Raw genomic sequence first — 14,640 nt, forward strand, 5'->3', positions numbered from 1 at the left:
TGCTCGTGCTCTGCCTCTCTCAATCTCAAAAATGAATAAATGTTAAAAAAATTTTTTTTAAATAATTTTAAAACCCCAAAATATTATACTTTTATTTGTATTTATTTTTATTTTAACATTTATTTATTTTTGAGAGAGAGAGAGACAAAGCATGAGCGGGGGAGGGGCAGAGACAGGGAGACACAGAATCCAAAGCAGGTTCCAGGCTCTGAGCTGTCAGCACAGATCCTGACCTGGGGCTCGAACCCATGAACAGTAAGATCATGACCTGAGCCAAAGTCGGACGCTTAACCGACTGAGCCACCCAGGCACCCCAATATTTACTTTTAAAGTCACGTGGAAAGCATTTTACATCTTGAAAAAGTTGAAGATTCTCTTAATAAGCGCTTTGACCTAAAAATCTGAAATACTTAGACAAATTAAGTTCTGGTAAAAATGTACATGACATAAAATTTACTATTCTTACTTTTTTTTTTTCCAGCGTATCGCTCAATGGCATTACGTGCATTCACACTGTGGCGCAATCCTTACCACTGTTCATCTCCAGAACTTTTTTCACCTTGCAAAATGAAACTTCACACCCATAAAGCAACAATTCCCCGCCAGCATCTGGTGAGCACCCTTCCACTTTCTGTCTGTGCATTTGACTAGGTGCCTCATATAAATGCAATCCTAAGGTATTTCTTTTTTTTATGACTGGCTTATTTCGCTTAGCCTGATGACCTCGAAATTCATCCACGTTGTAGCATGTCAGAATTTCCTCCCATTTAAGGCTGAATTGTATGTGCATCACATTTTGTTTATCCGTTTATCATCTGTCGATGGCCGTTGGGAGTGCTTCCACCTTTTGGCTGTTGTAAACGACGCTGCTATAAACCTGAGTGTGCACATCCGTCTTCAAGACCTGTCTTCAAATCTTTTGGATAAGCACATACCAAGAAACGAAACTGCCGAATCACGTGGATGGATAAGATACTTTTAATGACACAGTTCTGCTCTGTGAAATTCTTTAACGTATACTCAAAAGTAGCAAATGCTTGCACACGGAAGAATTCAGTGATTTCATTTTATAGCTGAACAATCGATATGGAAGAGAAAGCGACCGGACAATCTTTCGGAAGATCGAGTGGCTTCTTTCCTATTTACGGAGGTTTAAGTGATTCGGGGTTCTATTGTGTTCTAGGTTTGCATTTGTGTCAGTCGCGAAATCACAAAATCAGGTGTAAGGGATCCATAGTTTAATCCAGGTTTAACTCAGAGCACCGGTCCAAGAAAACAACGCTGTGCTTCAGGAGTGAGACAAAGAGGAGATTCTCCAGCAAGCGGGGAGAGACGGCCGGCATACTCAGATGTAACCTATTTTTGCTTATCTCTCCCACAGCCTTCCTTTTCAATCCAGACCGGCCACAGTGACAATGGAAACATGTCTCTATTTCTTCCTCAGTGGGGGAAGAGAACATCTCCTTGTGAAGATAGTTTCATTGTCTGAGAGTCATTTGTATCAAAGGTTCCATTCAATCAAATTTAGCTTCTTCTAAACATTATTTCTTAAAGGGAGTTGGCGAGTTCTCTGCAGCTGGTGCCAGCTCATAAAACAATCCTGCTTTCAAACCAAGAAACGTGGTATTGAAACTTCTCCCGACGCGGTGGACTTTGCTGAAAAAAGAAAGCTAGCATTTTGCTCATATAAAATGGCAGTAACTCAAGCACAGGCCTCGTATTGTGTCCTGGGTGGCGAGCAGCTGACACATAATAATTTGGTGTTGGGACGGTTGGAGAGAGTTTGTATCTCTCTACAATGAAGAAAGGCCACACTTGGGGTCAGGCCGATTCCACCCTGAAAAGGCTGGGGAATGTTTCAGATGTGGCAACGAAGACACTGTCTCGTTCACACACTCATTAATAGGATCACCTTTCGTTAATTGGGTAACAACAGATAATGAAAATTAATCGAACAAAACCCCTTTTGACATAGTCTTCAAAGGTGATGTCATAGACCATTGAATGAACCGTGGTTTTTTGTTTTTTGTTTTTTGGGGTTTTTTTTGCTCAGGAGACTTCTCTCTGACTGTAAGTCATACATTCCCAGGATGATCTGTGAATCAGGAACGAGGCTGGTTTTGTTGGAACAAAAACTAAGAATGTCAAATATCTTCCAGAGTGTCTTTCAGATGACTGAAGTCAATGCTACTTGAGACCCTCGTACCTAAACATTTCTACGTTATCACCTTGTAACCTAGGCTTCCAACAGAAGATACAAAGCTTCCACCAAAGATACAAGATTGCAGAGTATAATGAATGAGCCGCTCCTCCCCTACTCTGTCCTGTGTCTTCCTTTCTCTCTCTTCCCTGGGGCATCCCTTGCCTGTCATATGTTGCCAACATCCTACGGTGTGGATGTCCTTTATATGTATGGTTACTATTCATGGAGCCAAGGTGCTAAAGAGAATTCTTGCTAAGAGCGTGCTTGTCTCAGGTTTTTTCCTCCTCGTGCAGTTGGGCTCAACTTTCAGTGTGCAGAGGAAGCCCCAGGGGAGATAGCTTTAAACACAAATTCCTGGGCCTACCTCTAGAGACTCCAATTCAATGGGTGTGGAGAGGCCCTGGAATCTGCATTTTAATAAACACCACGGGCAATTCTGAGCAGGTGGCTGGCCGACCTCACTTTTAGATGCCGTGTCCCTGAGGAGGCCCCCCTCCGCACCCCTCACCCCAGCATCTCTGCCCCAGCTCAGGCTGGTGAGGAATGCGCTCCCTCAGTGGAGAGCGGCAGGTCCCCGATTTCCCCCCGATGCATTTGAGAGAGCAGCCACGCATTTCCGTAAACACAATTTGCCAGATTATTTTCTGTGGTTAATCGTTAAGAGGAACTGATTCAGGCAGTAAGGTCCAGTCACACTTCTGCACGGCTCAGGATAATTAAGGGCGGAAGTTCCTGTTTGGGGTGTTCCACGGCCGCCACGAACCGTGACTGACAGACTGGACGGGTAGGAATGCCAAACAAAATACCAGCTCCCACAGGGCTCCGTGAGCTGGGAAACTGGCCAGTGCCTGCCCCTTGGCCCTCAGTTTTCTCATGAGCGAGGGAGCTATGTCTCACTTCTCACAGGTATAAGGAAGATGACTCAAAACCCATAGAATCGAATGACTCGCCACCCTTGAGATCCAACACGAGGACATTGAGCAAAGGGCTCTGTCCCCACTGTGAGAACTTCGTAGAAGTTCTGTGTTGCCTTCTTAGAAGCTCCCCTACAAGAGGAAAAAAGATCCAGGGTGAAGCACATTCACATTCTTTTTTTTCTTTTTATGTTTATTTATTTTTGAGAGAGAGAGGGAGAGAGAGAGGGAGAGAGAGAGCAAGCACGAGTGGGGGAGGGGCAGAGAGAGAGGGAGACACAGAATCCAAAGCAGGCTTCAGGCTCTGAGCTGGCAGCACAGAGCCCAACACCGGGCTTGAACTCACAAACCGTGAGATCAGGACCCGAGCCACCCAGGTGCCCCAGCATGAAGCCCATTCTTTAAACCAGGTACTCGACTGGACTCCTCCTCAGCCTACGGTAGCACTCTTAATTCACCATCCTTGGAGATAAAGCACCTGAGATAACTTCCTTCAGATTACAGGGAACGGAGATGCCCTTGTTCCCGGGGCTGTATCCACAGCAAGGAGACATGGGCAGGTGAAGAAAAGGTCTAAAGGATAAGCAGGACTCAGTGATCCAACCTGAGGCCTCTCACTTTTTAAAATCGTACACTGTAACTGCATAATCAGGTAATACGTGACTGAATTCATCTTGTAAAATCATTACAGAGGAAGCTAAGTTCCTCTCTGATCCTCTCCCTCGGCAAACATCTTCTTCCTCCAGGAGAGATTCACTGCTTTCAGTCTGGTGCCTTTGATACCTGGCTCTGTGCACGCACACACAGATATCAGTACCCCTGGAAAACATACAACGTGGTTTTATGTACATGCGTAGGGGTATGTGTTTCGTGTGTATATTTTTTTAAATATCAATGGGATCCCAGCACATACATCCCTCCAAAACTTCCCTTTTGCACAGAACAATGCATCCTAGAGATCTGTTATTGCCTGTGCAGATAAACCTACCGGCTCTAGCTAACAGCTCGCCTTCCAAATTATGGTTGTCCCCCAGTGCACTCAGCCAGTCCCTTACTGGTGGACACTTGAATTGTATCCAGGGGCTTGCTGAAACAAAAATGGTCAGTTCACACCGCTGTTCATGCCTCCTGAGCATATGTGTGTTTCTCTAAGGTAGATACTGGAAGGTTGAACTGCTGGGACACGGGGTATGCATAGTTTTATTTTTAAGAGATAGTACCACATTGTCTCTAAAATAGGTGTATTGATTTACACAAGTGGCGAATGAGAGGATGTATCTCATCTTTGCCAACAGTGTTATTACCGATTTAAAACATTTTGCCCATCTGCTGGCAGGAAAAGGGCATCTTGTTCTACTTAAATTTACATTTTCCTGATTTCTGGTCTGGTTGCGCATTATTTCATGTTTGTTGCCATTTATTCTTCCTCCCGTAATTCCTCTACCCGTAGTCTACCTGTTACCCATTTACACGACGTGTGATGATTTTGCATGATCTTTTTTTAAACTAAATTTTGCGAGTTCTTTTTACATCCTAAATCCTAAGCTTTTGGTACCTACAAGGTACATGTTTTCTCCTGAGTTATTATTTAACTTTTCAACATCATTGATGATATCCTTCTGTACTGTTTTCGTCAGAAGTTTCAAATTTTGGTACGGTTGTATTGACTGGCCTTTTCTGCATTTTGCTTTTTTTTTTTTTTGATTTTTTTTTTTTAATGTTTATTTATTTTTGAGACAGAGAGAGACAGAGCATGAATGGGGGAGGGGGAGAGAGAGAGGGAGACACAGAATCCGAAACAGGCTCCAGGCTCTGAGCGGTCAGCACAGAGCCCGACACAGGGCTCGAACTCACGGACCACGAGATCATGACCTGAGCTGAAGTCGGAGGCTTAACCGACTGAGCCACCCAGGCGCCCTGCGTTTTGCTTTTTTAAATGTCCTGTTTGTGAATGCCTCCCCTCGGTTATCAGTATATTTTTGTATATTTTCTCCCATTATGAAGCCTGTGTATTTTTCTGGCTCAGAGCACTGCCTGAATCTATGTGTCTTACATTAGGGCTGGTGGATGAGCAGGGATGCTGAAATCCTGTCCGGGAAGCAACAATGTATGTTTTCAATGGGATCCAGCTGTGGGCGGGCCTCAAGAGCGGGCTTCTTAGGCTGCCTAAGGGGACTGGCTTACATTGCAGCACAAGGCTTTTCTGAGGGACATCATAAAACAAAAAGAAACCTTCCAACTACAAATCCAGAAAAGATATGCAGTGGCTTTCTCTGGAGGTGGCCACGACCCAAGACAGATATGCACTTGTTCAGGACTCTTAGGGTAGCTCCACTCGAAGAGGCTCAAACAATCTGCTCCAAGTTTCTAGGCCTTCCCATAGACAGCATTGCCTAATGGAAATACAATGTGAGCTACATAGGTATTTATAAATTTCTGGTAGCTACATTAAAGAATACATAAAAAGAGGGACACCTGGGTGGCTCGGTTGGTTAAGCGTTTGACTCTTGGTTTCAGCTCAGGACATGATCTCATGGTTCATGGGATCGAGCCCCATGTTGGGGTAGAGCCTGCTTGGGATTCTCTCTCTCTCTCTCTCTCTCTCTGCCTCTCCCCCCTCAAAATAAATAAATAAAAATTTTTTAAAAGAATAAGTAAAAAGAAACAAGTAAAATAATTTCAAGGATTTAATCTGATATTTCTAAAACAGTGTCATTTTAATATGTAGTCTCTATAGCATATTGTTCATGAGGTATTAAACATTTTGTGTGTGTGTGCTGAGTCTTTGACATCTAGTGTGTAGTTTATACTCACAGCACATCTCAGTTCAGATGACCACATTTCAAGGGCTCCAGAGCCACCTACGTCCATTGGCTACTTGTGTTGGAAAGCACAGCCCTGAGGATTAAAACCGGAATGTCCCTGGTGTGCTGGGAGGCATCTACTCAATGTGTAGGAAGGTGCTTAGGTGACCACAGTCTGAATCTTAAGTCCATTCTTCACCTTCCCCTGCAGCCCAGTCTTCTTCCTAACAAAAGGGCATCATGACGTCCATTGTTCTCAGCTAGTTATATGGGTTAATCATCCTAAAGCCCAGTTTTGCTTGGATTATTTCCTGGAGAGGATGTTGTTGACTTTTAGGAGGAGGTGATCATTCAGCTGAAACCTGGAGGGTGGGTAGGAATTAGGGGGTCAGAGAGGACGGTATGAACAAGGGGGCAGCTGGAATGGACAGGCTGGGGGTAAAGCAGACATCAGATCCCAAGGGGTGTGTAGACTCTACTGAAGTTAATGGGGGTCATCAAACATTTGGCAGTAGTGGGTATGAGAGAAAAGCAAAACCAGAGACAAGGAAACTCATGAAGAAAGTGCAGGATCCAGATAAGAAATAAGCAATCCTTCCTTCCTCCCTCCCTCCCTCCTTTCCTTCCTTCCTTCCTTCCTTCCTTCCACCCTGCCACAAACATTTACCAAATGCCTACTGTGTGCAGAAAACGAAAGAGAAGACCCATGCCCTCACAGAACTTCAATATACTGTGGGAAAGGAGATAACTAGAGAGTGATGGAGTGTGACACTCAGGTTCCTGATCTCACTTGGTGAATGGTGGGGCCATTGTCTGAGACAGGGGTTCAGGAGCCAGAGCAGGTTCAGGAAAAAAGATGATGGGTTCAGCTTATCTTTTTTGACACATGGTTGGGGTGTTTGGGGGACCCCTAAGTGGAGCTGTGCCACTAGCAGCTGCATGTACCTATTTGGAGATCACGAGATCCGGAAGGGACACATAGATTTGGGAGCCATGACAGATCAAGGGTATTAAATCCCTGGCAGTGAATGAAAAAATCCTGGGAGGATGTGTAGCAGCAGGAGTCACAGACTCAAAGGTGCACGGCGGTCAGGTGAGTTGCGAGTGTGTGTGAATTGGGTCATATGTGAGACATAGAAAGTGGTGGGAACGTGGCTACCTGGAAAGGATGTCCTCCACCTAAGACATCCTGTGGGCCACATATAGACCCATTTGCAACCTATACACTTTCAGAAGTCTCTCTGCCGTATCTCCCGTTTCTTATAAAGATTCTCGCGGCAGGTAGCTAGCTGTTCACAAAAATCCACTTCTGGTTCTTTGGGGTCACTGCATTTCCCAGCCTCCCTCGCCATTACAAGTGGCCGTGTGACTGGGTTCCAGCCAGTGGGACGTGAGGGGAAGTTCCCAGCCATGGCCTTGAAGAAGGTAGGCCCCCTCCTCCTCTTTTCTTCCTCTGGCCAGATGTAGATGATGAAGTCTATGGGCTTTTGGATCCATTAAGTGGAAGGAACCAGGCTCCCTATATTATTGTCTAGAATAATACCACCTACCAATCAGGACACCTGCTTTTGACCATGACGTCGGTGATAAATAAACCTTTGTCATGTTTGAGCCATTATACATGTTTGGCTCCGTTTGTCACTACAGCCTAGCGTAATCTACCAAATACATTTCTAATCGAACAAATACCAAAGTAGCCCTGTCTGTGAGCTCTCTAAGGGCAGGGACCATGCCTGTCTAGTCCACTGCTGCGTCCTAACACCAAGTCCACGGTAGAGCATGGAGTAGATACTCAATAAAACTTGTGGATAAAGCTAGGTATGTTTCATTGAGCATTTGCTAGATGAAATGTTAACTCTTTTATTGTTGTACACCGTTTCATTTTGTGTTCCTGGGAACTCTATAAGAAAGGTTCTATTATTGTCTCTTTTTTCCACACAAAGAAAACTTAGAAAAGTTGTAGCTGAAAGGCGAAAGGTTCATCTAAGCAGGATGATTCCAGAACCCACACTCTAAAACACTGGTATACAACCAACCATATGCATACCTACGTTAATCATTTAACTCACATGATCTCTCCCTCCAAGGATACCCTCAACCCCTTCCCTCTGCTCATTAAGGTCCCACCTTCTTTATCCTTCCCAGAACCCCTTGATTACCCTTTAATTACTCCAGCAGGAATTTCATATATATCATTCCTGTAACAGGGATCCCACATATCTGTCTGCCTCTAGAGAGAAATTATACTAACCCTAAGGGTAGCAGAATATCTTAGACATCATTTATTGTAGTGTTCCTTATAGCATCGAGGAAGATAGAGGCACCACTATGTGCCAGGCACTCTCTAGGCACTGGGGACCAAAATATAAACAAGACAGTCCATCCAGTCTCACAGAAAGCTCTCAAGTCTTGTGGCATAAACATATTTTAAAAAATGTAACTTCTGCATATTAAGAGAGGCAGAAGAAGAGCAAGGAACCCATTCTTTTTGGAGGAGAAAAGAAAGGATTCCCAGAGTGTATGATCTTTGAGCTCAGCTTCTGGAGGATTAGTAGGCGTTTTCCAGTTGTTTAAGAGGGATCCTCATAAGCAGGGAAAGCATGTACCAAAGCATGGATGCATCAAGACATCCGTGCTGTTCTGGATGAGTGAGGTGTTGACTTGCTAGAATGTAGGATCCACTCATTCATTTGCTCATCCCTTTATCTGACAGATACTTGAGTAAACTTAGAAGGTGCCACGCATTGTACTTTAAATGCAGAGGATTCAAAAGTGAGCAAGAACAGGTAGGATCGCTACCCTCGTGGAGCTTAAAATCCAGTAGGGATTACGGCTGAGAACAAAGCTGTAACGATCACGTGTCCGGCGGGAAGGAGGAAGGGATAGCCAAACATGTGAGGACTCGGGGGAATGGGCTGAGCCAGACTATCAGAGACCTCCAATACCATGCTAGGGAGATGGAAATAGCCCTACCTCTCTGATAGTTCTCAATTTTGTCCAGCCCCCTCACTGCCCCTGCCTACACTCAGTGCAGGCCACCGTCTCCTCCATGAAGGTATATGACAATCCTCTAAAGAGCCTTTTTGCCTCTCATCCTCCCCCCCCCCACCGTCACCCCCAACGCAGAGTGATTTTTTCAAATGAGAAGATCATGTTACGTTCTGTGGTAGGCAGAAGTCTAAGAGGCCCTATGATCTCCATCACTCTGGTGTTTCTCTGGTGATTATGCTAGGTGACACAGCAAAAGGAATTCCGCAGATATAGTTAAGGCTACTAATCAGTCAACCTTAAACACAGGGAAATGATCCAGGTGAATCTACCTGATGAAGTGAGCTCTCTAAAAGTAGAGAGTTTTCTCCAGCAAGTAGAAGGGCAAGTCACAGAGACTCAAATTCAAGGAGGTTTCCCAAGGATTCAACATGCGGTCGCTGGCCTGAAGATGAAGAGGGTCACGTGGAAAGGACCTAAGGAGGGCTTGCAGGAGTGGACAGTGAGCTCCAACCAACAGCCAGCAAGGAAACAGGGACCTCCCTCCTCCAACTGCAAGGAACTGGATTCTACCGACAACGTGAGTGAGCTTGGAAATGGGTTCCTTCCCAGAGCCTCCAGATGAGAGCTTAACCCAGCCAACGCTTTGCCAGTAGGCTCGGGAGACTATGCGCAGGGAAGCCAGCCATCCTATACTGGGTTTTTGACTTCCAGAACTACAAACTAATAACTGCGTGTTATTTTAAGCCACTAAATTTATGGCGATTTGTTCCACAGCAATAGAAAACTAATACACCCCCTGGCTTCTAACCCTCCAATAAAACACCCACCGTGGACTTGCCACGTCTCGGCATCGAAAACTTATCACAGTCCTATTAGGTGGGTATGTTATTATCATGATTTCACCGATGAAGAAACTGAGGCTTAGAGAGTTGAAATACTTTTCCTAAGCTTACTGAGCTACTAAGTGTCAGGGTTGAGATTTTTTTGCTCAGCCAGTCTGAACTCATAATGCATACCCTGTGGCTTCTCATTACCCTTATGGTAGGTTCACCTCCCTTCCTGATGGACTCCTGTTCACTCATCCAACCTCATTACTTTTTTTAAATGTTATTTATTTTTGAGAGAGAGAGAGTGAGAGAGAGAGAAGTGGGGGGGGGGGGGCAGAGGGAGGGAGGGAACATAGGATCCTAAGCAGGGCTCTGTGCTGACAGCAGAGAGACTGATGGGAGGCTCAAACTCACGAACCCATGAGCGAATGACCTGAGCCAAAGTCGGCTGCTTAACCGAGCCCCTAGGTGCCCCTCATCCAACCTCATTCTTTGACACTACTCTCACTTCGGATCCTTGTAGCCGGAGTAACAGCCACACCACCACGCTCTCTATTCCTTGACTTTGCACATATGGCTCCTTTTTTTTTTTCAATATATGAAATTTATTGTCAGATTGGTTTCCATACAACACCCAGTGCTCATCCCAAAAGGTGCCCTCCTCAATACCCATCACCCACCCTCCCCTCCCTCCCACTCCCCATCAACCCTCAGTTTGTTCTCAGTTTTTAAGAGTCTCTTATGCTTTGGCTCTCTCCCACTCTAACCTTTTTTTTTTCCTTCCCTTCCCCCATGGGTTTCTGTTAAGTTTCTCAGGATCCACCTAAGAGTGAAAACATATGGTATCTGTCTTTCTGTGTATGGCTTATTTCACTTAGCATAACACTCTCCAGTTCCATCCACGTTGCTACAAAGGGCTAGATTTCATTCTTTCTCATTGCCACGTAGTACTCCATTGTGTACATATGGCTCCTTCTGCCTGGGATGCCACCTGCCTCCTCCCTCGGGTTTTTCTTTGGCTGACCTAAATGGTGCTTTTGGCCTTGCTTAAGATGCTATTTCCCCGGGGGGAGAGGGGGGGAACGTCTTCCTTGGCTCTCCCAGGCTGGGTAGATACTATCCCAGCATTCCCCTAGCACCTCATACCTCCCTTATCAGAGCACAGAAGCCGCTGTGTTCAACACTCCACTCAGCGGGGCTCTTCACTAGATTGTGAGCTCCTTGCTGGCCAAGACTGTGCTTTGTTCATCACCAAAGTCCTAGCACAGTATCTGGAGCCAGTGGGTACTCAATAAATATTTACCAAGTGAATGAATAAAAGTACTTTATTCAGGAGGCAATGGCAGTCATCCAAGGTCTTGACGCAAGGGAGTGACCTTATCAGACCCGTGCTTACAAGGACACGCTGAGGCCAAGTCTTGCACGCAAAGGACCACCCTCATCAACATCTGAGGATGAAGAAGTTCATTCACATTGTGGTCTTGGACTTCTTGAGCTGGGAAACTTGGCTCTTCTGTCTTCCTGACTACATCTGGATACTGGATACGCCAGAAACGGTCACGGTCATGGCTAGTGTTCTCCTACGGAGGTGGAAAAAAGCTCGCGACTGGGGTCGAGGGTCTCGAAATCCCACTAGAATTAGGCGCCGCCTGCCAATACGGCTGTGAGAAGCCACCGCAATATGGGGAGCCACGACGCTGTCCATGCGGGGAACCTGGAGCCAGCCTCCGGAGAGCCCACTCAGGCCTAGCCCTCTCTATCTCCACGGAGCGCACAGTCCGCATACCTCTCCTTAAATATGCAAATATTGCTTCCTGACGAGTAGGGCTGGAAGGCCTTCCGCATTAAAGGCAGCGCTTACTGCTCCCAGCTGGAGGTCAAGTGATGCGGTCAGAAGAGTCTCCAGTTGAGACGCTGCGCGTCTCGGTTTCCTCGTCTGCGCAAAGGGCACTCCCCAGACGACGAGGCCTTGAAGGACCAAGGGGCGCCGGGAAAGGTGAGAAAGTCAAGATGCGTACAGGTAGCTCTACACGCAAAGAGAGGAGCCAGTGGGCCGAGGGAGAGGCAGCGGAACAGAGCGGCGAGTCCGCGAAAGGGGCCGGGATTCCCGTGGCGGGCAGCGCGAGAGGGGGGCGGACTCGGCTCCCGGGAGGGGCGAGGCAGCGAGGGGCGGGTCCGGGCGCCGCGCCTCCCGCGCTCCGGCCGCGGATCTGGGCGCTGGGGGCGGGCGGGGGAGGAGCCACGTGGGGAGGAGCAAAACCTGGAGGCCCCGGGAACCTTGGGCAGAGCCAGAGCGGCGGGAGCCCGATCCCGGGCGCACTGCCCAGGAAGAGCGCGCCGTCCGGGCCGAGCACGGCCTCGGCCATTCCAGCCTGCGTCGGCCCTTGCGTTCGGTGCGCAACCCGGGAGGAGGGCCAGTGCGGACCGGGCGAGGGTCCCAGGCTCCTAAACTGTCCCAGAGCTGCCGGGCTGCCCGCCGTCGCTGCCGCCCCACTGGGGCCCAGCCCGACCCGCCACCTGCGTCCCGGCTGCACCATGGATCCTTCGGAGAAGAAGATATCGGTGTGGATCTGCCAGGAAGAGAAGCTGGTGTCTGGTCTCTCCCGCCGCACCACCTGCTCGGACGTGGTTCGGGTGCTGTTGGAGGACGGCTGCCGGCGGCGACGGAGGCAGCGGCGGGGCCGGCGGCGGGGAACGGCCGGCGACTCTCCAGGCCGGGAGGAGCTTCGGGAACTCCTGGACGAAGACGAGGAGGACGACGACGAGGCGCTGCCGCAGGGCATGCTGTGCGGGCCCCCGCAGTGCTATTGCATCGTGGAAAAGTGGCGGGGCTTTGAGCGCATCCTGCCTAACAAGACGCGCATCTTGCGCCTCTGGGCCGCCTGGGGCGACGAGCAGGAGAATGTGCGCTTCGTGCTGGTGCGCAGCGAGGCGTCACTACCCAACGCGGGCCCCCGCAGCGCCGAGGCGCGCGTTGTGCTCAGTCGCGAGCGCCCCTGCTCGGTTCGGGGCATCCCCGCGCGGCCCAGCCTGGCCATGACCCAGGAGAAGCAGAGGCGGGTCGTGCGCAAGGCCTTCCGCAAGCTGGCCAAGCTCAACCGGCGGCGCCAGCAGCAGCCGTCGTCGCCCTGTTCGTCTACGTCGTCTTCCACCGCCTCGTCCTGCTCGTCGCCGCCGCGGGCCACCGAGAGCGCATCCGTGGAGCGCATGGAGACGCTGGTGCATCTGGTGCTCTCCCAGGACCACACCATTCGTCAGCAGGTGCAGCGGCTCCGGGAGCTGGATCGCGAGATCGATCGCTACGAGGCCAAGGTGCACCTGGACCGCATGAGGCGACACGGAGTCAACTACGTGCAGGACACCTACTTGGTGGGCGCAGGCATCGAGGTCGACGAGCCCAGCCCGGTAGAGGAGCCCGAGGCGGCGGTGGCGGCGGCGGCGCCCCTGGACGGCGAGGCAAAGGCGGCCGCGCTGGAGGAGCTGGCCCGGCGGTGCGACGACCTGCTGCGGCTGCAGGAGCAGCGGGCCCAGCAGGAGGAGTTGCTGGAGCGCCTCTCAGCCGAGATTCAGGAGGAGCTGAACCAGAGGTGGATGCGGAGGCGCCAGGAGGAGCTCACCGCGCGGGAGGAGCCCCTGGAGCCTGATGGTGGCCTCGACGGCGAGCTGCTGCTGGAGCAGGAGAGGGTCAGGACGCAGCTCAGCACCAGCCTCTACATCGGGCTCCGGCTCAACACGGACCTGGAGGCCGTTAAGTCGGACTTGGATTACAGCCAGCAGCAGTGGGACAGCAAGGAGCGCGAGCTGCAGGGCCTCCTCCAGACTTTGCACACGTTGGAGTTGACGGTGGTCCCCGATGGGACTGTCGGCTCTGGCGGACCCTCCCGGGAACCGCGGCCTCAGGGCTGCGCGGAGATGTGGGTGGACCAGGCCCGCGGACTGGCCAAGAGCTGTCCTGGCAACGACGAGGACTCGGATACCGGGCTGAGCTCCATGCACAGCCAGGACTCGGACTCGGTGCCCGTGTGCGAATCTCTTGTGTAAGAGGTGTAGACCACGCTTCTCCCTTCCTCGAAGAAAGCAGTGGCCTTGGCCGGCTCAGGGACTCGAAACCAGGCAGGGGGTGGGCGGGGGAGCTCCTGCCAGGTAGCATTGCTCTTCGCGGGGCGGAGGGAGGGCTGGCGACACCCGCCAGGCCAGGGAGTGTGGAGGGGGTGCGGGACGGGGAGGCCCGGAGGAGGCAGGCGGGTCTCCATTCCAAGCTCTTTTAGGGGAAGGAAGGAGGGAGGAGGTGAGAACGTCCCGTATTGGAAAACAGTTGCCCCAGGGAAACTGACGTGGTCCGAACCCATTTTCAAAAAAAGAAAAAGAAAAAGTATTATGGAGATTTCAGCAATCTTCTGTATGGGAAGGACTGATGGCAGCTAGAACTTTAGTTTGTGGCATAAAGTGCTTTTAAAAGAAACTCTTGGATGAGAAGGAAATTCCTTGAATGTTAATTGTGACTGTGAACGTGTTAAAACTAGCCAAAGAGCACTGGTGTTCGTCTCAGCCTTGCTTACATCTCTGATAAAACCCACAGGCACCCAAATCCTGGCTCTTTACATTTCTGCAGATTGGGGGATTTACCCATCTGCTACACTGTTCATCTTTTCTTTTCTTTTTTCTTTTTTTAATGTTTATTTATTTTTAAGAGAGAGAGACAGAGACAGAGCATGAGGGGCGAGGGGCAGAAAGAGGGGGAGACACAGAATCCGAAGCAGGCTCCAGGCTCTGAGCTGTCAGCACGGAGCCCGACTTAGGGCTTGAACTCACCAACCGGGAGATCATGACCTGAGTGGAAGTCGGACACTTAACCGATTGAGCCACCCAGGTGCCCCATCTTTTCTTTTCATTCAAAGGCT

At 49.5% G+C, this 14,640-nt stretch overlaps 1 protein-coding gene across 1 annotated transcript; it reads left to right on the plus strand.

Annotated features, from left to right (window-relative positions):
• The first annotated feature begins 11,970 nt into the window (after nucleotides 1-11,970).
• On the plus strand, nucleotides 11,971-14,327 carry RASSF10 (Ras association domain family member 10). Its single transcript, XM_043580701.1, has one exon. It carries the CDS (start codon nucleotides 12,275-12,277, stop codon nucleotides 13,778-13,780), a length of 1,506 nt encoding a protein of 501 aa, XP_043436636.1. The 5' UTR covers nucleotides 11,971-12,274; the 3' UTR covers nucleotides 13,781-14,327.
• The last annotated feature ends 313 nt before the right edge of the window (nucleotides 14,328-14,640 follow it).

The sequence above is a fragment of the Prionailurus bengalensis genome, chromosome D1 (assembly GCF_016509475.1).
Source record: "Prionailurus bengalensis isolate Pbe53 chromosome D1, Fcat_Pben_1.1_paternal_pri, whole genome shotgun sequence".
NCBI classification, from domain to species: domain Eukaryota; kingdom Metazoa; phylum Chordata; class Mammalia; order Carnivora; family Felidae; genus Prionailurus; species Prionailurus bengalensis.

What these genes read in the sequence shown, in the direction of transcription:
- RASSF10 (XM_043580701.1), top strand. Translation starts at nt 12,275, where the DNA reads ATGGATCCTTCGGAGAAGAAGATATCGGTGTGGATCTGCCAGGAAGAG.